At 37.0% G+C, this 27854-nt stretch overlaps 1 protein-coding gene across 1 annotated transcript in view; it reads left to right on the forward strand.

Annotated features, from left to right (window-relative positions):
* The first annotated feature begins 5358 nt into the window (after window positions 1–5358).
* Ncam2 (neural cell adhesion molecule 2) overlaps window positions 5359–27854 on the forward strand; it is a 390522-nt gene continuing 368026 nt past the window's right edge. Inside the window, exon 1 of the mRNA XM_050163353.1 lies at window positions 5359–5594. Coding sequence (XP_050019310.1) covers window positions 5540–5594 — 55 coding nt within the window. The 5' untranslated portion in view covers window positions 5359–5539. The remainder of the gene's footprint in view (window positions 5595–27854) is intronic.

Genomic DNA, 27854 nt, shown 5'->3' on the forward strand with positions numbered 1-27854 from the left:
TCGTCAACTTTATCGATAATATGCATGGACAACAAAATGATTTCTGAGTGCTCTGATCAATATTTGGACAATCCTCACGTCACATCATGGCATTTGCCACATCAAATAGCTTCCTCTCTAGCCACTGTATGATTGCATTTTCCTTTCTCTTTGCTCAGAGTATGTTCTTGAAATTGTGGCATTGACTGTTTTGTCAACAAGCTACAGATTTGTTGCATTTCCTTTTCTGTCCATCATTATATTCGCCGAGTATGACTTCATGAAGAAAAATATATCCCCTTTGAGTTATGAAAATATTATTCTGGCAAGTAACAAATTGGAGGCTATTATTGCATAATTTCAGAAAGAAGTGAGAAATTATCTGTCCAGAGGGAACATGAAGTAGCCAGGAAGGAATATGACCCCATACATTTTAAAGGAAATTAAAAAGTAAGAATGCGTGATGACTAGGGAACCTTTGTGCCATTAGTCTGCCTCTTCCTTTTCTTCATTTCAAAAAAGGACTGTTAAACTAGTACAGCATTTACAAATGGAAGTGTTAAGATCTGACTCTACCACTGTAGATCAGCTGTTATATGCGTAGAAATAGCCCAATAAAACACCTAAAATACTGTAGTAATAAGGACGTAGAAATGATTTTAAAGACATAATCATTAGAACAAGTGGTATAAATGGAGACAGGAAGGTAGAAGCATGATTGTCTATTTACAGAGGTCTTGGGCTATCTGTCTGTACACACAGTGCACATTTTTCCTCTTTTGTGGTAATAGAAAAACCCAAACAGGCAATTTTCTAGACAAGTAAATGAATAGGTATAATGGTTTGTGACATTTTAAAAATATAAACGGACACATGGAATGTCCTATTTCCTAATAGTATAATTTTAACGCCTATGAATTCTGTCAACAGTCAGAGTAAACAAAAATAATACCAGAGATCAGGAAATAAACACAACTTTTAAATACCGTCCACAGCACACTGTCCAAACCCAGCTTCTATATAATGTTTATACTCCTGCATGCTTTTTTCAGGAACAGATTGCAGATGTAAGAGGGAGAATCTCCCCGAGAAGATAATTTCCACATATAATGCACCTTATCGTTTTCTATCTCCCTGCAACTCCTTCATGTTCATTTTATTGATTCTTCTAAATCAAATTTATCTTCTCTCATTTACCCATGCACCCACTCCCGTTGGTGTTGTTTACTACTCAGCTCTTCGTAGATTCCTGAGTTCTGTTCAACTTGCTTTGCTTTTCATAAATGAAATAATGGAAGCGCCGTGAAATGCCTCTGAAATCTTTCTCGGGTGGGTAGAAAATAGATACCCCGTGTTACTTGTAAATTTTTGGTCACACACAGGTGAGGGATGCATTTCTTGGCTGTCTGTATTGTCCACAGTGTGCATGGCTTGGCCATATCGGTAGACAAATTATCTTGGTCGGAGAGAAGCATGTTGTCTGATTGAAGACAGGGACAGTGTGCAGAGATAATTTTTTTAGGTGTTGCCTTTATACTGTCAACCTGTTGGGAGATGAAAAACTGACCCAGGCAAATAAAAGCAGATCACCCTGCCAGAGAAGTGGGAAATGAATGTGCTTATGAGATACACTAGTTTACTTTGGGATAAAAAGTAGTGAAAGTTTTGGGAATATGTGGCATCTGGATTTCTGGATGTCTGATAGGATCAGTTTAGGTGATGATAAGGAACACTCACGAAACCTTGAGTTGATAATCCTCTGGGGCGGGGAGGACACCATGACGACTTGTAATTCAGTCTCTAAACATGAGGCTGGGTATGCTCACCATTTTCTTTTATATATTTTCTCCTTTTGTGAACGATGACTTGAATACGTGCCCCTGTGTTTGTTAAGTGAACCTCTCCTGTTGTTGGCTCCATCTTCAACTGTAGTGTTTGACTCGTAGATAATATGGTGGAAAATGCCACAGTCTTTGTTTGGGGATTTTTCTTTGTTTGATTTTGGCAGAACATAGTACTATCTCCCTTTACCAAGTCTAACTCAACTTTGTGTTTTACACAATGTACTATTTTAAATCTCTGTATGTGTGTGTGCATGTGTTCTCCTGTCTGTCAGCACATGTCCATGTACACATGGAAGCCAGAAACTGATTTCAGGTGTCTGATTCCACAAGTTTCCACCTTTTCTTTTGGTTGTCGTTTTGAGACAGGTTCTTTCACTGATCATGGGGCCAGTTTGCTAAGACTTACTGGCTTCTGTGTCTCTACATATAGTGTGCTAGCACAACAGACCCATGCTGCAATGTGCAGCTTTTCCCCTTTGTGATGTGGTCAGACCTCAGTTCCCTTTGACTACATGAGAACTGCTTTACAGACTGAGCCATCTCCTTTATACTTTGTTCTATGTTCCAGGCTGGGTGCTTTCAGAACTTTAGCCCTTGCTTCAGCTTCTCCTTGTTCAGTCTATTCTGCCTAATTTCTCTCTTTTCTTCCTGAATCCATTCTTAATAACACTATTTAGAAAATATTCCCTTCTCTCTCTCTCTTCCTTCCCTTTGCCCCCACTTCTCTCTTTTACCAACAATAGCAATTCTCTTTTATCATTATTTATATTTTAAATCTGATTTATTTGATTTTTTACACCTGATCTCTTTATCAAGATTACTACCAAAATCTAGGGAGATCAAATATCTCCTGCATAGATAACTAAGGGACAATATTTTGTTCAATCAGTTTTTCTGCACCAACATAGTTTGCTTTCCATTGTTGTGATAAAGCACCATGATATGAGCATCTAGGGAGTAAAAAAACCATTGCCTTGTATGACTCAAACACAGTCTATCACGAAGGACATTGAGGGCAGAAGCTCAAGGAAGAAAGGCAGAAACAGGAGCTAGACCAGATGGAATGGAGGAATGCTTCTTATAGGCTTGTTCATCACAGCTTGCTTAACCTGCTTTCTTCAGCAGCCCAGAACATGCTATCTGCCCACACAGCAAATTTTCAAATGGATTCCCCTTTTTGCAAATGATTCTAGTTTGTGTCATACTGACAAAAATACTAACCCCCCCCCACACACACACAAAAATCTATCTCTTTTGTCAAAAATACACCAGTATAAATACACAACAGATTTTGGGCTCTTGATACAATATTATAATATAAACATTTACTAAGAAATTCCACTAATGGATGAAGAACCATTGCTACCTTCCTTCATTCTTCTTCCACGTCTTAAAGAAATCTAGTACTCAAGTGACTTTACGGACTATCAAATAGTTCTCTGTCATAGTTCGATTGTTTTCTTTAAAGTAAATTGGCTCCTAATAATATAAAGAAGGACACACTTGCAGAACAATAATTCTATCACTACTAAATGTATGTCCTTGTTCGTGTGTGTATGGTTAGTATGTGTGTGTGTGTGTCCTTGCACACACATGATTGTGAATGTGTGCAGTAGGTACTTGGCTGTAGGCAAATTCACATGAGAGTCCATGATCTTGAACTGAGCTAGTACACTTGGCTATTGTAGGTGTCTAATTGAAAACCTGCAAGCGTCGTGGGGAAGAGATTATTTGTCACCCATATTACCTTTGTAAGAGTCTTCTATGGTTGATTTTGCATGTGTGCTTTCATTCAGTGCCCTAGGAAAATCAAGAAATGTAAATAAAAAACAAACAAACAAAACCCCCCACTATTAGTTGTTTGTTTTTCACACCTATAAACACATTGCTTCACCCTTTCCTAGAAAATTTTCACTATGAGATTCCCTAAATGCACTGGGGGCAATTCGGGAATAATACAAGGTGCAGGGGCAGTGTCCTGGCAAAGATCTCCCTTGTTGCAGTACCCATTATAAACCCAAAACACAGAAGAGGTTCTGGAGCCTGAGGTTCCGGAGCATGAGGAGCACAGAGTGACTTCAGTCAAAGAGCTTAGCATGGCTCATTTTTATGCTTAAAGCTTCCCCTCACCTCCTTCCACAAAACCTACTCCAGGGACTAAGAAAGCCAATCTTCTCCATGAATCAGGCCACAAGAGCAAATAACAGACATTATATTCTCTGGATACTGGAACTGTACTATCCAGTATTATTGCTAGCCCCTGTTTGTTCAACCACTGCCCTCCCTAAAGCAATTCTTTGGGGGTATGTTCAGGTTTTCTGAGCCTGTCCATGCTTCTACCTTGACTTTTTTTCAGTCCTTGCTGATGAGAGAAGCGCGGGAAGTCTTTGATGAGTTAGTTGACCATTCTAAGGAGGGAGGGCAGGGGCTTGGCTGAAGAACCTGTTGTCAGCTGCAATTGTTCAGTATGACCCTGGGAGGAGACAAGGGCCCTGAAGCCATAGATCTTGCCTCTTACCAGTCTCTTGTCACAGGAGTCACATAAAAGTGCCACACTGTTTCCCTATTCCATCAGCAGAAATCGTGATCAGCCCCAGACTTTGGGTGAGGGCATCTGACACCAGAGCACCGTACTTCCCTTTCAGGTCTCACACAGCTATGAGAACTGGGAGCACTTGCGGGTGACACAGGCACTCAGTTTTGAGGGATGCGGTGTGGGGTGTGGTGTGGCTTAGAAGTGACTCACTTGAGGAAGAATGCTAGCTCAATCCCTCCATTTACATCCCAGGACCTTCCTCTTCACACTCTAAAGGAGAGATCTAACCTCACAGGGCTGATAGTGGTCAGCGCATAGGAAACCCAAGACCCTCCTGTATCTCAATCCTCATCAAGTCCCCCTGTGGGTTCCATCCACCCGAATGAATTGGTACCTAAGGAAGCACTGCACTTCTTTCTTGGTCCATCTAAGGTAGGAGGTAGGGGACATTCACTCCAGAGGACTCTCCTCCACAGGGACGTGTCAAAGCACTGAGTGGGTCAGGCCAGACTTCCAGTTAAATCCCCGACAGACACGGACCCTGCCACTTCTACCTTCAGAAGGTACTAAGGGAAGCAACAGCAGCCCCTTGCCTCCCCAACCTTCTGAGCCCTATGCAAATAAGGCTCGCCCTCCACAGTGCAGGAGGGTCCATAGGCACCTGCGGGAGCTGGAAGAGAAATGAGTCTTCAAGCATGCCGGCTTCCCTGTTCTAAGAACGACATGTGAGCGCAAGCCATCGTCGCCCCGTGTGGTTTGCCTTCTCCGCGGGGGTCATCTCACATCAGCCTCGCTAAGCGAGAAGCGCCTGAGCTCGAACCCGTGGCTGGGGGCTCCACTGCGGACGAATCCCGGGGACGCGCCTGGCTGGATGAGACGGTGTGCGCGCGGAGGGATCCGCCGGGGCCGCGCCTCCCCGCCCCGTCCCGCCCCCGCCTCCTCCCGCCGGCTCCGCTGCCGCCGCGGCGGCCGCTGCTGCCGCCGCCGCCGCTGCCTGGATATAGTGCGGCAAGGCGCGGAGCTTGCAGTCACTTTGCGAGGAGGAGCGCGCGGGCTGCGGGCGGCTGGGGCAGCCGGGAGCGACGGCGGGCTAGCAGAGGCGGCCGTGGCAGCGGAAGGTTCTCTCTCCGGGGCTGGACTTAATAACTTTGGAACTGTCCGCCGGTGTCACGTCCTGAACATGAGCCTCCTCCTCTCCTTCTACCTGCTCGGGTTGCTTGTCAGTAGCGGGCAAGGTAGGAGTGTGCGGCTTTCTGGCTTTACTTTCCCTCCCCCTTCCACCCAACCCAGAGAGGCAAAGAGCGAGGCACTGGAGCGATGGAACCAAGGCACCAAAGTTGCGGTGCTTCTCCGGGCGACTGTTAGGATTTTAGCTCTTTCTTTTGGCTGTCCCTAAAATTTTCTCTGTTGGCTCGAAGGACCCTTAAATAAGAGGAGACCGTGAAGAATTGGAGCTAGGCATCGGTGGGAGAGAGATCGGGGGGAAACTGCTTCTTCTTCTGGGATTTTTGGCTTTCTCTCTTATTACCCGAAATTGGATGAGTGTTGTTGGTGTGTATTCATAGTTAAATATCTGAGGTTGCGGAAGGGAAGGGCATAGTGGTGTTTTACAGAAGCGACAAAAAACTATCAGCATTAAAGTCTTTTATCAAAAAATCTCTGTGGTGTGCAAGAAATTCAATTCTTGGAGATTCTTTTCTCCTTCCCCAACACCTATTCTTGGCTGTGAAGTGAACGTTTGATGGCTTATTTATGTTGGAAACTAACGGGCCATAGATGCTGTAAGACAGCAAATGGCTAAAACTAGGGTTGTGTTGCAGGCATTCATTGTGACCCCCACCCTCCTGTCAATATAGAAAAATCTGAACACGTTCTAACATCCGATTTGAATTACACCTGTAAGGGATTTGGGAGGTTGTGGAGCATTTTTTTTTTTTTTTAATTTGGGTGGGGGAGGAAAAAAGACTGTAGAATAACCCTAGGGACAATTGATGGAAGCGATCTCTGCTAGCCTTCTGTACAGAAGATATGGATTTATCTTTTTGTCTTACATAGTACACGTTCGCATAAAATATATTCACAATCATTTGAAAGGTTTTCAACTGTCCAGACAAGTTTGGACATTTAATGTGGGAGACAAAATGTCAAAATGTGAGATGGTGGAAGTCGTTAAAGGCAATGCGAATATTCATGGTTTTTCATTTTGTTGGAAAGTATAGAAATGCCATATTGTTTGTGCTTCATTTTCTACGAAATTAATAAATTTTAAGATAAGTTAAAATATCTTCTCTAAATCCAATTCTAAGCATTTTTTCACCTCTTCGGTGTTGCTCATTTGGTCCAGCAGGGGGTGGTAGAACTCCATTTTAAACAAGAAATGATTGTTTCTGCTCTTGCTCACACTGTCCTTCTATCATTCTTCAGCAGGGCTTGGCATTTTAGATGTAAATCCTTCCTTTCTCTGTCCTTCTCTTCAAACTACAGTGTTAGTAAATGATGAACCGCGATTGGATGCAGATTTTTAATGTTCCAAAGTTAGAATGCACACGCCGGATATTTCTCTCATTTGTAAAGTGTCTCAGTCAGGAGCTCCTCTTTTTCTTATCCTAACATAGGATGGGGGATAGTAGTCTTGGAAAAATTGCAGATAGATTCATCTGAAGCTAATATTAGTCTCGTTCATTAATTCAGTCACTTCTCTCGCAAAGATCAGCATGCCATATCCGTGTGCACGACAAGATACAAGCTGCCACTTTTGGAAGGCTGCTGATTGTGTTTAACTGTTCATTTATAACACAGACCAGTCTGAATCTGAACAGATAGGCTGAGAATGTAACTTAGATGCAATTAGGTGAGTGTAGTTAGAGTAATATGGGACAAGTTCCTGCAGGTTGATGATTACCCTGTGAGGTGTCTGGAGAAAATCAGCTCAGTTTTCCAGTCTGTGCATTTATCATTGCTGATGCGAAGGGTGTTGGAATTCAGGGATAGGAGGGAGGCTGGAATGTTTAAGTATCTAGGTAGAAATAGTACACAAAGACAGATGCACCTTGGTTCTCTATATGTAACATTTATTTGAAATTGTGATTCGGCTGATTTATAATCAGTGCAGAGGGTAGTTACAGAGAAGAACTGTGGAACGGAAGCATGCCTGCAGGGGAACCCATATTCCCTGTCAACGAAACAGGGCAGAAGGATGGCATCTTTGTAAAGAAGATCTCTCGGTCTAGTGCAGTGGTATGACACGCAGAGAGCCATAGTTGAGTATCCGGGGGAACTAGCTTTTGTGTGAACAGGCATGTACTATTGCTGTGCCATGTGTCGTAATGAAGTCAAAGATGCCTGGAAACAGAAGTCCTTATTCCAGAGCCTCATTTCTCTAGGCTGCTGTTTTCTTCTCTAATTAAGGGTGCAGCAGCAAGTATCCGGCACACCACTGGGAGCTGTTTTTCCTTTTTTAATGAACCGTGTGTAACTCACATTTCTGTTTATTCTTTTGTATGTTTATTTTGTGACGGAGCCATGAAAACCTACCAGCCAGTGACCCTCAGGCTCGCGTTGGAAATACTAAAGCCTCAGCTGGCTGATTTATGATTCCAACAATACACTTGCAGGGGATTTTATGGAGCATGATTGAAGCTGTTGGTTGGGGAAAGTGGTGTGCAGTTTGACTGGGGAAAGGCAACGATGAAGTATTCCCTTTTAAGTAGTCAAAACGTTTTGAACCACAACAGTTGAATGGACGAAAATGACCCAAGTGAAAAACCAGCTAACTTAAGTGGATGCCAATACCATAATTAGCTAACGAGGCCTAATAGCTTACTTTCAACCCCGTGTTATTGTGCATGCTAGTGAAAGCTTTTTTTATTATTATTAAAAATTGAAATAGAAATGTTCCTTTAAAAGCCTACCATTTCCACTGAAGGATTACTATCTAATGAAGGGAGGTTGTTAACTTTGAATGCAGTTGCCCATGGGAAGAAATGTATAATTCTTTGACTTGTGCGATTGCCTTTACCTTATTCTTAAGACTTGGTCACAGCCTCTGTTGTCACAAATCTCTACTGAGCCTCTCATTAACAGGGCATGTTCTGTCTTTTAGTCAAATTCTCAAACTGAAATAGGAAAGGGTTTCTTCTCAAACTTCCCGCATGCTTAAGATCATTTTCATTTTCTTTTACGAATCATTTAATATGATTCATTCCATCCGGTCTGCTACTGTTGTTCACATATGAGAAACAGAAGCACTGCTCCACTGAAACCCAGCATTGCTCATCCACGCAGTGCAATCCGTGTCAGCCATGGATTGCATCCTTAAGCCTAAATCATGTGCAGGGGACCTGTGAAATGCCCACTCACTGAGAGAATCTGGACATCTGCTTACACTTTTTCTTTCTGGAAAAATGATAGTAAGTGACTGATCACTAGAGATCTGTACCTTCTGAAGACAGAGCACAGATGTGTGGGTGCCTACTAGCCACAAGTCCACAAATGGCCCCTATGTATAGGCTGTAACAGCTAATGGCCTCTCCTTAAGCCTTTATCTGTCTACCCTGCTCTGTTTCTTTGCCTGCATCCTCTTTGTGTGAGATTTCTATTGAATCAACTGCATGTACATTTAACTTAGGGAAGATAGGCTCTGTAAATTAATGTATTTTTTTTTTTTGTCAGTGAATAGCCCAAAGTATTCCCTCCCCGACGTGATGCCTGCTGCTCTCACTTTCATTTCCCAAGCTGAATCTGAGCCCAGTGGGCAATAGGAGAAGTTGGTAAGTCCCGAGTGTCAGATGAGTTTTTTCATCAACACAGGGGACTGAGGTTCTCTCAGATTTAATATCTTACAGAAGAAGCAATTAAGGGAACAAAAGAACCTCATTCAGTAAAGGAAAAAGGTCAAGCTTCATATAATTTTGTAAATAAAAATGGCCTTCTTTCCCGAATGAGCTGGTTTGTTTTGAAACAAGGAAAGCCAGCCTGAGGCTAGTAACTAGCTGAATAGTGGGGCTCATTTTGAGGTACAGGAGCTGAAACGCAAGTAGAGCATCTACATTTGGAAGTCTCTCAACCTGATCCTGCTGCTTTCTCTGGCATTTGACCCTGGGAAAATCATTCTGACTTATCCTTTTTTCCAGGGTCATCATCTTAACAATGGACTTCTGATAGTGTAAAGGAAAATGTTCAATTGATCGGAGACAGGAGAAAGAGTCTTATCTGGGATTCTGTTGTTATTTTTATCCACAATGACATTAATCTGGCTCTTGGAATATACACAATCATTTAAATAATATTAGTATTCTTATAAAGAAAGTATGCTTGGTTCTAAGGTTTTACTGAATTCAGAAAATTTTGAATTCCTTGCCTCTTTATATCCTGCCAATTATATTGAGGCTAAGGCTATTTAAAAGATTATAAATTGCTTTTAATTTTCCAAATTACATGATAGAACACATTAAGAAGCAACCAGCACTTTTATTAAAAGTAACATTCTGCCAATTAACTGAATTAAGTTGTCATTAATTGTTCAGCAAACACATGTACTTTTCTGTGGAACCCTTTTGAATATTTTAATGGATCTTTGCTGTTTTATATTATACAGGTGCTAATACTAAATAGCCGAAAGCATTTTCTTCTGAGGGACATACATTACTGTGCCTCTATCAGTTAATCAAGTACCACCAGTTATGTTAGAAGGCTATGATGTCATGGGCCAGACTTTCCTAGATTTAAATAATTAAAATGGGTGCAAAATAATTTTGAGAATCTTTATCATAGACAAGGGAAGACATGTTTAAAAACCTTCAGGTTGATTACAGGGTTTTGGTTCTGCATTATTAAAACCATATCACAGGGAAAGTCAAAGTCATTGTCTTTGAGATCATAAGGCACAGACTACCGAGGGGCTCTTGACCTTGAAGAAGTAGCTGTAATTCTTAGAACTTTGATTTGTTCATTTAAAATTTTGACATGCACATATCCTATTGTTTGATCTTGATGCTCAACCATGAAGAATAGCTGGGAAACTGATACCTGTTGGCACAGTATAAAATATCAAGCTTTTTATTTCAGATTGTGTTCACTATATTCAATAATAAGCAGGCAGATAAAAGTTAATAGCATATTGAAATACCTCTTATTCAATTATATAAAATCAGCAAAATTTGCTTTGTAATTAGAAATATCTTATACGATTAAAGACTGTTAAATTCATTGATGGCTGGAACTCTTATCATTTAATCATACATTTATTTGTTTATTTCTTTATATCTGCTATGTTGAAGAAACCTCCTTAGGCAAAAGTCGTAGAACAGTTGCATACATTGTATAATGAACAACCTTACAGGAGGCTCCATTTACAAATGTAAGACATATGCATGAATTTTTAATTGTCAAGGTGATGTCAGTAAAAGATCTTGAACTCTGAGGTACACTTGATGCTTAGAGTACACACAAAGTTAGGATAAGCAACTTAAATGAGTATCAAATAGAAAACGATGTGGGTAATAGCTAGAGCTCTAATTTCTATGTGCTGAACGCACATTACACAACAGCAAATTTTTTTTGTAGATGTAAAAGTTTAGAGATTGTCAGAGTCAGAAAAATAATAAAATGACATCATCTGAATAGGACAAGATGGCTGTGCTTATGAACTCAGAGTCACTGTGACTGCCTGCAGAAGATCAAGCCACCCTTAATCCTGACAAGGATTAGGCAGGTACTAATGAACTCAACTCTTACCTGAGGGCTTAGAAAGAGATGGTGGCATCTAGGAGAAGGGAAAGTCAGACTTATTTAAGTGGGTGGCTTTTGTTAGGTCAAGTATGCTCATGTCTATGGCCCCACACTCAGAAATATATGGTATACTAATTAATGTCAGTGGTTTATCTGGTAAATTAATGTAAAATTGTATCCACTACATGGAGGTTGGTAGAAAGGTGGAATTGTGAGGACGGGCATGAAGGTGTGGCTAAGCTAATTGTGTTTGCTTACTCTCCATGAAACCCCAGGTTTGATTTGCAACACTTGAAAAGGCAGTCATCTATCATACCAACCAAGCCCAGCTATAACACCACCACCAACAAAAACACATATCACACACCACTCACATGAGTGCACCAAGATACATTTTAATTTGGTGTCTTTTGGCAGTTAACTAAGTCACAAACACTGAATGGGTATAAAGTGAGTACCTTCTCACCATGTTCTTTTTAAATGTGATTATTGTCACTTTGTAACTCAAGTTTATAAAGATTTTATGTTTAGTTTTATGGGAAAGAAAGTGAAATACAGAGAAAGGATCCGATTTCTTATAACTATTGCGATTAGCCATTATTTGGAATTACTAATTAGTCTTTACTTGTGTTTCATTATCTGTTTTCTCTTCTAAAAATGCTTGATGTTTCTGCTGAAAAGTCTGCATTCATGTTGATTGATAGAGAATGGTAGTCCATATTGTCAGTTGAGAAAATAAAATATTAATATAGATTGGAAATAAAAGACAAAGATACAAGTGAGAAAGCAACAAATCATCCAGCACAAACATTGTGAAACATCAGAAGATATCATGTGATTGATTATTCAAAGGTCAGAGAGAATCCTTGGTATTCATCCCTTATCTTAATGAAAATCCATTGACTGCTCATGGTGAAGCTTAATTGTGAAGCAATCCTCTATTTCCATTACCTTTGCTTTTTTCATGATGACCCAAGACACAGAAAACACAAATGTCCTGTCTAAATACTGGGAAATCAGAATGTGAACTTGAGACACATTTAAAGTGGAGCCTATTCTCATGAAACCACGTTTCTACTCAGTGCAACAGAGAGCTTCAAAATGGATAGAGTAAATGAAGACAAGGACACAGAAGAGGGGAAAACAACATGAACAACTTGCAGAAAAGGATGTAGCTGTCCCAGGGACAGAAATAATCCAGCTCTGTGTATCCTGTTTGAATATTTATTCAGTTGTTTGATCTATTGGTTGATTGAGAAAGGTTAGGCATGGCATCCAGTATGGGATACTGTGGGCTATGAAGGCAGAAAGTGTTTGAATCAATCCTAAATTTGATACTTAGGTTGATCTTTGAGACCTAGATATTGAACAGGAAAGAAGATTGACAAAGATGTTTGTAAGGTACTGGCCATGTGCTATATGGGCCAAAGATAAAAAATGAAGAAGAAATTAGTGGACATGGTATGATTCTCTGAAAGCATAAATGTATCTTTTATTAAATTTTATTTTTGTTGGGTAGTGGTGTCATATCTTTAATATCTTTAATCCCAGAACTTGGGAGGCAGAGGCATGAAGATCTCAGTGAGTTCATGGCCAATATGGACTATAAATAAAGATCCAGGACAGCTAGGACTGTTTCACATAGAAGCCCTCTCTTAAAAAAAATAAAAATTTTATTTTCTATGATTTTTGAGGATGTTCTCTCTATTACATTGCTCTGTCTATCCTGGAACTTGTTATGTTGACCACACTGGTCCTGAACTCCCATATATTGCCTTCCTCTGCCTCTCAATACTTGGATTAAAGGCATGTGCCACCTGGCCTGGTGAAAGCAAAAATGTCCCACACAAGTTTAATATGGAAGATATATCTCTATCTATCTATCATCTATCTATCTATCTATCTATCTATCTATCTATCTATCTATCTATCTACCACAGTTAAAATTCATTAGAGTATATAATTAATGTATGCAAATAGTTATAATTGTAGAAAACTAGGTGTGAAAAAAGGTTTTACTGGTTAAGTTAGGTACAATGAAGAAATCCAAATGAAGAAAATCGACTCATGTACTTTCAGACACCAACACAAACATAAAAAGCTGAGGGCAGTGGTGGGCAATTGTAATCTCAGTGGAAGGGTTTCAGGGGCAGGTGGACACTTGTATCTCTAATGCTAATCAGCTTAGTTGAAGTCAGGAGTCTATAGGTTTACTGAGATACTCTCAAAATAAGTAAGAAAGTAAGTAAATCAATCAATCAATAAGCAAATAAATAAATGGTAGAAAGTGATGAGGATAGCCACATAACCTAGGTCCTTTCCCACATATAACTTTGTAAATGCATATATCCATACATTTTTGCATTCACACATACACACAAATCGGTATGCATGCATTCATGACAGCGTGAAACATTCATACACTACAAGTATAGTTGTAGAAAACTAAAAGCTGAAATGACACTCTAGGACTTTTGGTACTGCACATACATAGCTGAAAATGTTTCCATTAGTGTCCAAGAGAAGTTAAAGGGAATAATATTTTGAGTGCCAATTTTACGCTGTGTAACTGTGGTGAGCACTTGACACATTACCTCATTTATTCCTGATTAAATCATATTTCATAGATGATGTACCTGAGATTGAGAGTGACTGATTTGTGTAGAGCTTTTAAGTGTGTTCTCTGGCCTGCCACCCCAAATTTATAGTTAATGATCATTAAATATATTCTAGCTGTATTTCAGCTGGTTTTGCCATAATCCATGTTTCTTGAAACATCTATCTGAATTTGCTAAAGGTATATACTGGAGAGATAGACTATAGTGTAGAAATTGTGGTAGCTAATACAGTATTTTCCTGGTTCTTTAATATTTAGATGCTCAAAAGCGAGCTTCCTCAGTAAAAGAGAAAGCGATAACAATTCATAAAGACAAATCCAAATGAAGAAAATCCACTCATGCACTTTCTTCCATTACAAGTGCTGGTTGTGTAGGGATCTAAGAAATTCTTCATTACTGTCAGTACTTGTATCTGTTACAGTGAAATAGTAGATGAAGGAACTGGAAAATCACTTGGTTTTGTAAAAACTGCTGATTATTTTTTTTCTCTTTTCAAAGGTTGTTTATTAACTTGATAAATCTTGCATGAATGTCCTAATGGTAGTTTAATTTTTTTTGAATTTTTTTTATTGAAAAAAATTTCCGCCTCCTCCCAGCCTCCCATTTCCCTCCCCCTTCCTCCACTCCTCTCCCCCTCAGTCTCCACAGTGGGGCTGATCTATTGGGAGCTCACCAAGGCCAGCTGGACTGGGACTGAAAAAGCATGGGATAAAACCGGACTCTCTGAACATGGTAGACAATGAGGGCTGATGAGAAGCCAAGTACAATGGCACTGGGTTTTGATTCTACTGCATGTACTGGCTTTGTGGGAGCCTAACCAGTTTGAATACTCACCATCCTAGACCTGGATGGAGGGGGGAGGACCTTGGACTTCCCACAGGGCAGAGAACCCTGACTTTATTGTCTTATTTTCTAAAAATGTTTGAGTTTGAAATGAATCTTTTTCATAGCTTGCACCTTGATGAAAGTATATGCAAAACCTGGGCACAAATACCAGTAGAAATTTGACATATATATCTTGTAATTAAGACTGCTATGTAAAAATTATGACATGTCTGATGTCAACACCGTGGTTGTATGTTTCTGTTAGAGCCACCCTACAGACCTCTGAGGGCTTTGAATGTTCTTCCTCTTACTCTATTTTTATAAACATTGATACTTTTATTGCACAGAATTTACAATGCCTTTGTTTCTTGGCATTAAAATTATTGCTATGGATCAGTGATGATGGTTCATGCCTTTAATTCCAGTTCATGGTAAGTAGAGGCAGGAAGATCTCTGTGAGTTCAACACCACATTAGTCAACAAAACAAGTTTCTGGATAGTCAGGGTTGTTACACATAGAAAATCTGTCTTGAAAAAACAAATTGAAGTAAATAAATAGAAATAAAATAAAATGTCTTACTCTAAACTATAATGTCATAGGTCAGTCTATGCTTACAAAAAACACAGATAAAATTTGTTTGAACACATATTTCCAACACCCAAATAAGTGCACATATACTTTGTTTATGTATTAATGACAGACCAGTCAAGTGGTGTGTGTGTGTGTGTGTGTGTGTGTGTGTGTGTGTGTGTGTATGAAGTGAGGCTGGGTGTTGAACCTGAGCCCACTGCATTCTAGGTTAGCAACCTAACAGTAAGAAGCTATAATCTCATACCATATAAATTAAAACAACTTGCACAATATAGGACAATTTATAATGTTTTAATAGTGGACTATCTGAATATTTTTACACTAATAGTTTGCTTAACCTATAGATTTTTATATATCAAAAACATTGAATACATTACCCAGGTAGACCAATTTCATTTTTGCCTCTAATAGCAAACATCACAGCCTTTGTTTTCAGCATACATCATAAAACAAAATAAACATGAAAAATAGGATGATGAAAATACCTTCTTACACAGAAATTCATTGTGTTTTGTGTATAAGAAGAGTGCGAAAAGCTGGTGTGAAAAGTATGCTATATTACATACTTCTCAGAAACACCTAACTCTGGAACTTATTACCTTTTATCTCTGTAACATTGCACAAATAGAAGTTAAGCAAAGTTCCAAATCTCAGATTTTGGATTTTTTGGCATATGCATATATATATGAATGACTGTAGATTCCAATGATCAAATATGACAGTTAAAAGTAAGACTCAATGATTTTAAATATATACCATGTACACTACTTGACAAGAGTTTTTCCAGACAATGTTAATTTACCTATTCAAATAGGACAAGTTATCATAAAAATTGGTGATACTACATTGCAATGAGGTGTGTTGCATCTTAAAGAAATCACATTTATAGTAGAAGAAATGCTTAAAATTGATACAGTTCTTTCACTCTCTATAATCCATACTTTTAAAATAAATTTATGCTTTTACCTAAACTTTGATTGATCACTATGAATGAAAGTGTTATCTAAGTAGCTTCTCATTTGAGTTTGTCTATTTGTTTTCTACGGTTCTTAAAATACTATTTGGACTGATCCTATGGACTTCTGGAAATGGTAACCAGAACTCTATTCCTCATATCATTTAATGGGCGCTACTAACTGAGAAAAGTTACTTTTACATTTTAAGCATTTTCACCACCCTATGTGTTTACATCCCTTGTATGTTGTGATATATGGTGAATATGCTTGTCCTGAATTCATTTAAAATCTGTGTGTCTGGTGTGTATTTTAACCTGTAGAATTTTACACTTCTTAATGATTTAGTTTTAACCACATATTAAAAGTAACATTCATTTTTCTAACATGTATAAATTAAATATTTATTACCTGCTAGTTACTGCTCAAGATTGCAGTGCTCCTGGAGTCAGCTCATCAAACTTCTTACCTTTCATGGCCCTTTTCTGTGGGAACACCACAGAGGCAAGCAAGCCTTGCTACTCTGACTTCTCTTCGTATGTGATGTATTTGATTAGAGGCTTCATTGTAAATCAGTATGTGTATTCTTGGAAAAACAATGGATGCTTACCAAATAAATACTGAGTGGATATTTGCTTCCTAACTAGAAAAAGTAAACCAAAGTGACAGTTTATTTTAAAATATATTTGTTCTTCAGCTTGCATAGTGGTTCAGTTTGTTGGGAATATACTCTTTGTTGGTCTGGGTATTTACTTCAATTGTTTTATGTATATTATTACCATGAATGTGACAGACACATTGTACAGTGAATTCGAAATGATTACTTAATTTATGAGGAGCAGCATGGTGACACTATTTTATTTATGATCGTATCTTCTCACTGAAAAATAGACTGTGAATATAGCAAAGTTAATTTATGTTATAAAGTTTAGAATTTGAAGACCTATATTCATAAAGTATTGGAAATCATAATGGAATTTAGACTTTTGGTGTATTCATATGCATATATATATGTGTGTGTGTGCATATATACATATGCATATATGTGTGTGTGCCTGAATGTATGCATATATATATATATATTTCACAAAATGAATTAAAATGATTTAGAGTGATAGAGTTTATTTATATTAGTACAATAAACACAAACTTTGTGACAAAAAATTTTCCAGTATGTCAATAAAGCAAGTATTCAAAGTCTTTAAAATAAGCATAATCTGGGTAGGTGAATAAAAGTTTTTCATTTATTCAAACCAGTCTAAATTGTACCCATAGAAATAAAGAGAAAAGAACTCATTGTTTTATGTTTTATACTATTTTCATAGGCTCCTCAAGTTGCTTATACTTTTGAATTAATTATGTTTAACTCCAAGGTCTTCTTTTGACTGGTAGCCACATCCACCCTTTTAATGATTTTTCTGCTTTCATTCTCAAGGACTACTTCCAGAGATGACAGCATTCAATTGCACAGAGTACCTTTTGTGATACCTCAGAGTACCTCGACATAATAGTCATTCTTCATTTGTCTTTTCGCTAATTCTTCTCTAATGTTACTGTTTTGGGGTATGGCTCTTTTAACTTCAAATACGATTTTCAATTAGTGATTAAGTGGCCCTGCTGACTCATTTACTTTACTTTCATTTCTCCCTCATTTTTTTTGTCTAATATGTAATCACTTTGATAATCTAGATGAGTCATTTCATTTCAAAGCCCTCTCGTAGCCTTAATGCTAGTGTGCACTGCCTCTGGAGGGTTTGTACAAGGTTTGTAATTTAAAAACAACACTCAAGAAGATATCACATGACCTTATGTCACCTTCCTGGCTTTTGTAAACTTCAATTATCATAACTAAAATTGTTCCTAAAAGTCTAACTTCAATATTCTCATGTCCCTAATATAAGGTTAGCACAGAATTCTGAATATTATGCTACACTCAGTGTCTACTATATTTTTGAGTTCCTATTTCAAGTATGTTATAATGAAAGATTTGATCAGAAATGCTCCTCTTCCTACAATGAGCAGCCATTAGTGAACTATGACTTCTTTAAGCAGACTGTATGCACCTTATGCTAGGAAAATTAAAATATTAAACTATATTCTCTGATTGGAAATGGGAATTTCTGACTTGTCATTTTGCCTTAATTCTTCCTAGTCAGCTGCTGAAAAGTCTCCCCACTGAATAGCTGATCTTCAGTTGATGCATATGGATGCCATTGTGTGGCAGGAAAATTTAGGTTTTACAAGTATTAATTAAGATTACCTAACACATCTCACCTTGAAGCAGAATAAGCAAAACTCAGGGAGCTCGGGTTGAAGGGAAAGTACTTAGAGAAAAGATCAGTTTCATCACCTGGAAGACAATGGAATGCAGGTGACTGATCACACAAAATCTCATCTGGAATAGTTGCCTACATGAAAGTGCATAGGAGATGCCCAATAATACACAGAATGTCTACAGAGAGCTTTGCTTCTTCCACAAATGCTAAATTTATGAATATTTGTTGAAGTAATTAAAGGGGGAAATTTTATAGTCTCTCAACATGGTGTTTTCATATGAACGACTTTACTTTTGTTATTTAATCACATATTGGAATTTGAACATAAAGAGATTGCCTTACATAGAATTGTATTTTTCATATGATAAGATGGAGACTTGTTATTCCACTGACTCAAGCATTCTCTTGCGAAGAAGCAAGGTGTCTCTGAACAGAGAAGGCAGGTGCCGGGAACAGATCTGCTTTCTTGCCCTTTTCGTACGTTTCAACTGTTTCGTTTCTATTGCAACCATAGAATGGAAGCATCGACAAACTTGCATATATAAGTGATGTTTTGATGTATTGTGATACTATTAGTCAAACAAATTAAAATATTCTCACAATTCTATTTTGTTCATACACATAGGGTGTAATTCCTTAACAGCTTTTAAGTATGCAATATGTTATTATTAGCTATAACCATAATGCTAGACAATAATTTCTGGAAATTGTTTAACTTATCTTACTGTACCTGTTCACTTTTTTTTTTTTTTTTTGGTTTTTCGAGACAGGGTTTCTCTGTGGCTTTGGAGCCTGTCCTGGAACTAGCTCTGTAGACCAGGCTGGTCTCGAACTCCCAGAGATCCGCCTGCCTCTGCCTCCCAAGTGCTGGGATTAAAGGCGTGCGCCACCACCGCCCGGCTCCTGTTCACTTTTAACCCAGTATCTCCATGACTTCTATCCTTGATCTTCTGCCAATGAGTGTCTTATTATTTGCTTCCATAGATTATTTTTAATTTCCCAGAAATTGAGATCATACTTTTTTTGCCTTTCTATGCTTGGTTATTTTCAGATATTTTGATGTTCTGTAGGTCTGTTTACATTTCTTCTGATGACATCTACTTCTTTGTCTGGGCTTATAATTATATGGACAGTGTGCATTGTGATAAGTGATTCAGTGAAGACACTGTGCATCTGTTTCTGTGAGACACAGATTTAATCTCCTTTTATTCTATTTTACATTAGGATCCCTAGGTCATGCGAGCCTAAAGCACAAGCTATAAAAGAAAGAATAGATAGACTGCTCTGAAGCTTAAGTGCTTTTGAATACCAGTCTACCATCAACAAAATTGTTATCTATCTAAAAATTGTGGGAAGTATTTACAAAATATACTTCTGCTAAGTGGAAATATGTTAAATATATAAGGATGTTTGACAAATAAAGGAGAAAGAATCAAACAGATAAAGAAGGAAGGGTGACAGAAAGAAAGAGGGGAAAGGAGGGAGGGAAGAAGGAAAGAAAGAAGGGTAGCGCCATAGTTAAAAATTGAATTAATTGTTAAAATGGTAATAACAATTAATGGGACAAAAGGCCAGACGCAGTACTTCTTAATAACAGAACAGCATAAAACAAAACAAAATGTAAGTGGCTATGAAGTAGATGAAAACAATCTTACTGGCATTGATTATCAGGGAGAAACAAATTGAAAATAAACTTGACATTTCTTTGTGGTAGATAGGATGCATATTACCAAAACAAGTACTGCAATGACTAATGAAGAAGATAGATTCGACAGGAATCTGCACTTGGGAGGATTGTTGAACTTGTATTGACTTTACAGAGAATAATATAAAGTTTCTTTAAAAATGAAAGCAAATAGATCTATGTTATCCTTAGAACATTTCTTTTGAATGGGGGATATAAGTTTAGTGACTGATCATTGAGTCAATGAGAATGTATTTTAGTAACCTACAAAGTGAATTTGGTTTGAAGATCAGGAGCAGTTATTGATGACAATGTGAGGTTTATGATGCCTTCATAGTGGGACAACTTAAATGTGTAGGTTTAGTAGTATAATTCATTAAGGACTATGCTACATTAATATTTAAATATGTTGCTTTCAAATGGCTTTTCTTATTGTGAAACACAGGAATCATTAATTATTAAATAGGTCATCATTTTGTGATTGACTTGGAGAATACTTCAATAATGAAATTACATCAGTTTAAGAATGCTTTTAGGAGCAAGTAAAAGAAGAGCTATTCAGAATGCATAAAAAAAACAAGAGTCTACTGTTGCTTGTAAAAGACCAGCTAGAGGCAGTTTGCATTACATGTTTCTTGTTAGGATTTGGCTCTTTTCTCTTTACTTCTGGAACAATTCACCCTCAATGACGTGACATTGTTTGCAATAATATCTCAAGTTAGGAAATAAATAAATAATTGTTTAGTTGGCTACTACAGGAACATCTACCTATATGGTTATGTCAGTAACACTTAGCTCTCCACGACATGACATTGTTTGTGTTAATTTCTCAACTTAGGAAATAAATAAAAATTGTTTAAGTGGCTGCCATAGATATGCACATCTACATATATTGTACAATGGACTTGCCTCATTTCTTGTTAGTAGAATCATTTTATATGGATAGGCCCAGGCTTATCAATGTTGAGTAGAACATCATTGATGTGATAATATGATTGCTTTTGATAGAAACAAACATTTTCTGTTACTAACACAGAAAGATTCTTCATCTGAACCAGACAATGGCGCAGTCAAACTTACTGCCCACCTAATGGATGAATGAAAAGGTTAAACAAGTGGGGAATTTGTTGTTAAATGTTTCTGCCCGTATGTTATTCTAAAGAGCTGTTTTATCAAAAAAAAAACCCTAAAATCAATTTCAGAAGCCAACATTTATAAAGTACTTGCAGTGTTTATGAACTTTGCACATATGACCTTATATTATTCTGAAAATATTGATTCAATGTGTATTCTGCTTTACACATCGCAAATACATTTTTGAGATCAATTGACTCAACAAACTCTCCCAAGTTGCTTGGTGGCTAAGTTAAAATGGACCTTAGCTGCTTGGCGGAAAGATAGTCTTCTTAGTGCTGAGATGCTATGAGAAAAGATAGTTGCTACTGTACATGTTTCTATCCTGCCAAGTTTAAATAAGAAGCAGTGACTCAGTTACTGTGTCAATAGGCAATGAGCAGGGTACTCTCTTAAGGAAGCTATTAGCATGGGCTTATTTAAAACCTGTATCTGTATGTAGTTTGCAAAAAATTGGTAACTAAGCTATTTAAGAGACAAGATGAGATTTTTCTTAGGAGAGACAGTGTGAAATGACCTAATTTTGATGCAGGATTGTTTTGTAGAAAGCGACTAGGTTTTCGTTTCCTTGCAGCCCAGACACGAATCATACAGAAACTAATTACAGCACTGTTTGAACAAAGGCCTAGGCATAGTCCTAGGCAGTTCTTACATCTTAAATTAACCTTCTTCTATTAGTCTATGAATTACCACGTGACTGTGGCATTGCCTCAATTTCTACATGTCTTGTTTCCTTGGGGGCTGACTGGGGTCTGCTTGTCTCTGCCTCCCCTATGTATATATCTCTGTTCAGATTTCCTGACTGGTTTTATTCTGCTAAGTCATTTGCTATAACAGCTTTTTCATCAACCAATAAAAGCATCACATATACAGAAGGATATCCCACGTCATTGCTTTTTCTGTGTAGACTTGAGGATCTTTCTACACACAATCGTTAATTGTATTCAATGCAAATGAGGAGAAAAATAACTCTGGAATTATTAATCTGTATAAACTCAAACAGCAAGAATCTGATAATATAACATTAGCTAAAATATTTGAAACATATATTTATCACCTTTATTTTATATTAGATACAAAAATATACTTTTATCTCAAACAGGAAGATTCCATTTTAAAATGTAAAATAATTTATTTAATTTTTAGACATGAAATAGTTGGTTGAAAAACAGATTTAGGAGATTACATTACAAGGAAAGTTGAAACAGAAAATAAGTATTGCCTTTAAAATTGAAAGTGAGATGGGGAAATATTAAGATGCATGTGAGCATGGATACACAGTAACAGAGTTCTAATTTAATGTTTAGATGGGCGTGTGAGCCAGGGTGTTTTTAAAAAATTGTGTGTCTATGTATGTATGTATGTATTATTATTATTTTTCTCCCTTAAACAGATCTGTGAACTAAAGGGCAATCAAAATTAGTAACTGAAGCACTCGTTCCACAAAAGAACATGCCACTGTGACTTCTTCTCAGATATTCATTCACTTTATTTCTGTGATAAGTACTCTTACAAATACTGTATTTTTTCCAAGAAAACAGTTATCATGAATTTTATACAAGATGTATACAATTTTATTTAAAAATAATTTTTGAATAGATATGGTTATAAATGCTCTTACTTTACATGTATGGGCATATATATATATTTTGTGTATGTATTTGTAAATAAAAGTATACATATATTATGTATACAACTTCAATTATCTTTCATTCAACGCCATGTTAATTTTTGCTGAATTATTTCATTTAAAAATGTTTTTTCTTTTCTGATTTTTTTACATCTCTGAAGAACCTATACTTCACCATAAAACATTTGAGTTATTCTTCACATTTTCTGCAGCTGTAAGCTAATTAGTCTGTGTTTAGCTCTTCAAGAATACAACACAGTATGACTCGCCTTTGTTTTCTGAAATGAACAACTAAACAGTTCTCCTACCTTATCTTTTACAAAACTGAAGACACACAACTGTTCATAATTAATGATGTTTTCCAGCAAAACATATTCTGTGAATGGAAATAAAATCAGCATTTGGAGCATGAGTGCTTTGGTTCCAGCTTGATGACTGTGATTGAACTGTATATATAAACTTGTACCCTTCACTTCACTACCCTAATTTATCATTGACCAGATGAAGCAGCCACATTTCTGACATCATTCTACCCTCTTTCCATAGTGATGCTCAATACATAGCAAATCCTGTCACGAAGCTGATGAAATATTGTTTACTACTTTTATGGCATTACTCTAAGGATAAAATCATGAGGCTGTAGCTATGTGTTGATTTGTATCTTAATGTTGATATTTGGGTCTTCTGGGGATTTCTGGATAGATAATATGCTTCTATTTCTCATGATAGAACCAGATTTATTTTGTAAGGTATGTTGATTATGTTTATCTTATACACATTCCTACTTTTTTAGGTATTGAAGATAAGTGTGTTGACATCAAGTAACATTCACATTAAGTAGATGCTAATATCTTCATCTTTGTATGGCTATAATTTCATGCATGTAAGAGGCTTTTTAGAGGAGCTTTGCTTTCCTGCCACCAATATGGGACATTCTTTTTTGAAAACATTGCTTTGATTTTCAGATTGCTCTTCAATTTGTTCAGAGACATCAGTTTTTTTTCCCTAAAATATTCAGAAATTACATCATGCAACAGGCTATTGAAGCATCGAGGCTCAGTGGTTGATTCCAAATTGACTCGGGATTGCACATGGCAGTTCTAGACACTATGGTCAATGTCTGTTTGGTGTTGGTCTAAAACATTTTCCAGTAGACAGTTGATGTGTGTGTGTGTGTCCATGTGTGAAGATTGATTTCTGACATCACAATAGTGTCTTCAGTTAATTTTGGGACTGCTTTGTTTCTAATCTTATTATATGCTCCTGAATCTTATATCCCATTGTATAGTTATATAACTGAGTATCTTTTCTTCTTTATTTTATTTAAAGCTTCAATATTTAATAGTTATACATCCATCTTTGTGGGCATACAAATGTCTTTTAACTTCAAGATACTTTTCTTAGCCTCAAGCAGAGTCCATATAAGAAGCTTAAAGATTAATCTTACAGTTTTACCTTAAACTCCTGGTCACCCACTTCCTGTTCCTCTTCCTCTCCCTTTTTTCTGTTTCCCTGAAGCTATGTCTCTTCTTGAATTCATGAGGTAATTATCTTTTAACTTCAACCTCCGAGGGGGCTAGGATTACAAACATAGTCTTCAGCACTCGGTTTACTTTGGGTCTCCTAGAAGCTTCTCTTCGAGGGTGATTTTCCTCTACCATTCTCCATCCTCAACTTCTATGTAGTGATTGCCTTTCCTGGGCTTTGGCAGAGTCTGGCATTCCACATATTACTATTTCACAGCAGGATCCAGGCACAGTGATTTCTGCTTTAGCTCCCAATAAATCTAGTAATAGCCAGAAATCTGTCAGTTCCTCATTCATGACCTGGCTGCTGGTAACACACAATAGTCATGGAACCTGTATTTCTGAGTTAATCTTTAATGAGCCTTCTGACTATCAATCTATTTTCTTCTAATGTTATAATGAAGTCCATTATTTTGTATGAGAAATAAATTCTAATAACATTTTTAAAAAAGATTTAAGGAAAGGGCAAGTTAGGAGCTCTGTGGGAAAGATGGCTTTCTCTTCAGTAGGCATGGAACTTTCCATAATCATGGATGAAAAACGAAGGTCCAGTTATCCATAATATCTTTCAATAATAACTGTAGAGAGATTTGATGACAGAGATGATTAGTGCCAGTGGACCACTGCTTACCAAGACTTAAGAGAAAATTAGGGTTCTTCCAGGAAACACTCCTTAAACTCTAACAATGTACATGAAAAATAAGAAATAGGAGGTTTAGAAAATTCAGGTAGATACTAATGTCATTAAAGATTATATTTAATGCTAAGTGTTTGAAAAAATGAATTAAGAATATTATGATTTTTATTTTCAAGTATTCTATATATTTATAATGAACATTAAAATAATTTATCATGTGACTCCTCATTTAAGATAACAATGATCAGTTTAATAAAGTACACCTCCCATACTAGTTTTAGTAAAAATATCCAGAAACCATATATGGTATTTCCCCCCTAATTATTCTTACCAATAGAAAAGAATATATAACAAAGTTTTGAGTATTTTATTTTTTTCTTATAACATTTTATTGTCTTTGATATGATTTACCCAAAGATGCAGATATATGCAGTTAGGTGCATTTAAATGACAAAGACACAAACAATAACATTTATTGTTTGGTTTGTATGTATTAACCATTTTAGTGATGAGCAATATGTTAAAATATGAAATGATGGGTATTTTGGAAGTTTATGAATGTATCTTTAGAAATTTTGACTTGTATTTCATTTACCCTTTCCATTTTGTCAAGTTATGCTTTGTATAGGCACTGATTCATTTTCGTAAGGGATTTACTACTGGGCATCAGTAATAACATTCTTATTCCTAAAGCAGTTATTCAAAGAATATTTGATATTTCTGTGTAAGCAACAAAATGTGATACCAGCCTGTGTGTACTATTGATGTACCCAGGGGACCAAGGGTTTGATTGACAACCCAGTGAAAATGAGTCTCTGAGAACTGAAAATGAATTTTTGTTCTGCTTCCCACACCTCAGCTCCTTGAAGATGCCACTGCTTCTGAGTGCAGACACATCGCTTCTGATCCTGCCTTTTACCCTGGAGCCCGAGAGACAGCTAGGTTTGTGTTTTCTAGCAACACCCAGGAATAACGAGGGATAATTGAAATACCTTTATAAAACAAAGATTTGCCATACGTTTTGAAGGCAACATCCTTATTAAAAGAAATAGCATTAAAGGGATAAGTGACTTATTTCGTTACTTACAGCTAGTGAATAGAATTGCTTAACAATCCGCAGTTTTAACTAGCACAAGATAGAATGAGATAAAAGTTTTATTAGAGAAAAATATTTTGTGTCAGAACCATGTTCTTTCATACATGATTCTAAATGTACTGTTTTTACCATGGTCTTTTACTCTTAAGAAAATGGTTGAACAAATAGACGAGGATGTGTTTCAAATATGCGCCTATACATCGGGAATGGCAGTGCCCGTGCATAAGGACATACCCAAGGTACACTTCTGCTTCTCTACCTTTCGTAATAATCTGTGATGAATTTTATAAATTTCTGTTTCCGCCTTTTTATTACTTCTTATACTTTTTTTTTTGAGGAAAAATAATTCATATATCTTAGGCTGGTCTTGAGTGTGCTACATAGCCAAGTTTGGCCTTGAACTGAGAACCTGCCGTCCTCCAACCTCCATGGTACAGAGACTACAGGCATGCACCAACATGTTTGCCCTTTGCTACCTTTTGAAATGCTGGAACAATTGTAAAGATAAGCATTTATTGCTTGTCGGGGTGAAACAGTGTGTTTTACTTATTAAGGATTTACCCTTTAAATTTTTTTTCAATGTAAATGGAAAATTTGTTTTAAAAAAAATATCAGAAGTAAAAGCCACTGTTTTTTTTGGGTAAGAAATACAAATCTGGAATATGGGAGAAGGAAATGAACTGAGCGTAAAAGATATGAGCTACTGTGTGTTGCTGTGAGAAAATAGACTGCTTCAAGCAATTTGTAGAATTCATATAACAGTCTTGTAATGTATTTCCCGACACTGTTGAATAAGTCTCTAATGCCACTGAGCAAATGATTTAAAAGGTCTTCAAGGGTGTTCAGGATATTTAAATTGAACTATGAGTGAATCCAAAGTCTGGTAGAGAATGACCAAAACCTACTAAGGTCATTTAAAAAGAGGAAGCAGAGATGCTAGTACTGTGAGTGGGTAGAGAACTGGAACAGTGCTGGTGGGGACTGAACCTGCTTCTCAAGGCATGTTTAGAGTAGACAGAGAAGAACACTCCTGGCTGCTCTACATCATGGAAAGGGATGATGACCCTCCTCTATCACCATATTCAAACACTGGCACTCGGGAGAAAAGATTCCTCTAAGAAAAAAGAGTTTAGAGACATTATAAAAATGGTTTAACATTTCTATTATAGTACTATGAATGGACAACTTTTCAGAAAATCAAGAATATTAAAGTAAATGGCTTTACAAACAGTTGAATATTAATATTCAGGATTTGTTTTTGTTGTGTCTCCCATTCATTAGCTTGTTTTGACTTCTCAGAAAATATGTCCAAAATTTGTTGTTTTTGGTTTCTATCAAGAAGTCTTCCAACTGCATCTTATTATTGGACAAAAATACTAAAATCCTAATCCATTTCCAAAATTTATGTTGTGTGAAACATATTTACTTATAATTTTCTTTAATGGGGCCTAACCAGCTCTTTGAAGAGAAAAATCAAGCACTGTAATTCTCATTTTGTGCACAGATCTTCAATCGAAATGATTTGGGGTCATATTTGAGGTCACTTTGTTGTTGCCATTGTTCTTAATCTTCCTAACATATTATCCTTATTGCCAGAAAACTTTGGTCTGCAGCCTGTAAGGAAACAGAGAGAAACCACTGTGGTGGGAACTACCTTACTGGAATTAAAATGAGGCAGTGCAAAACCACACTCAGATCTCTGTGAGATCCACAAGTCAACTGGGATAAAAGATGTCCAGACTGTCTTCTTTCTTTTATGAGTTATAATATACATATGATTTTTATCTATAGTATT

The sequence above is a fragment of the Alexandromys fortis genome, unplaced genomic scaffold, assembly GCF_014885135.2.
Source record: "Alexandromys fortis isolate MF-2015 unplaced genomic scaffold, M_Fortis_MF-2015_v1.1 scaffold_129, whole genome shotgun sequence".
NCBI lineage: Eukaryota > Metazoa > Chordata > Mammalia > Rodentia > Cricetidae > Alexandromys > Alexandromys fortis.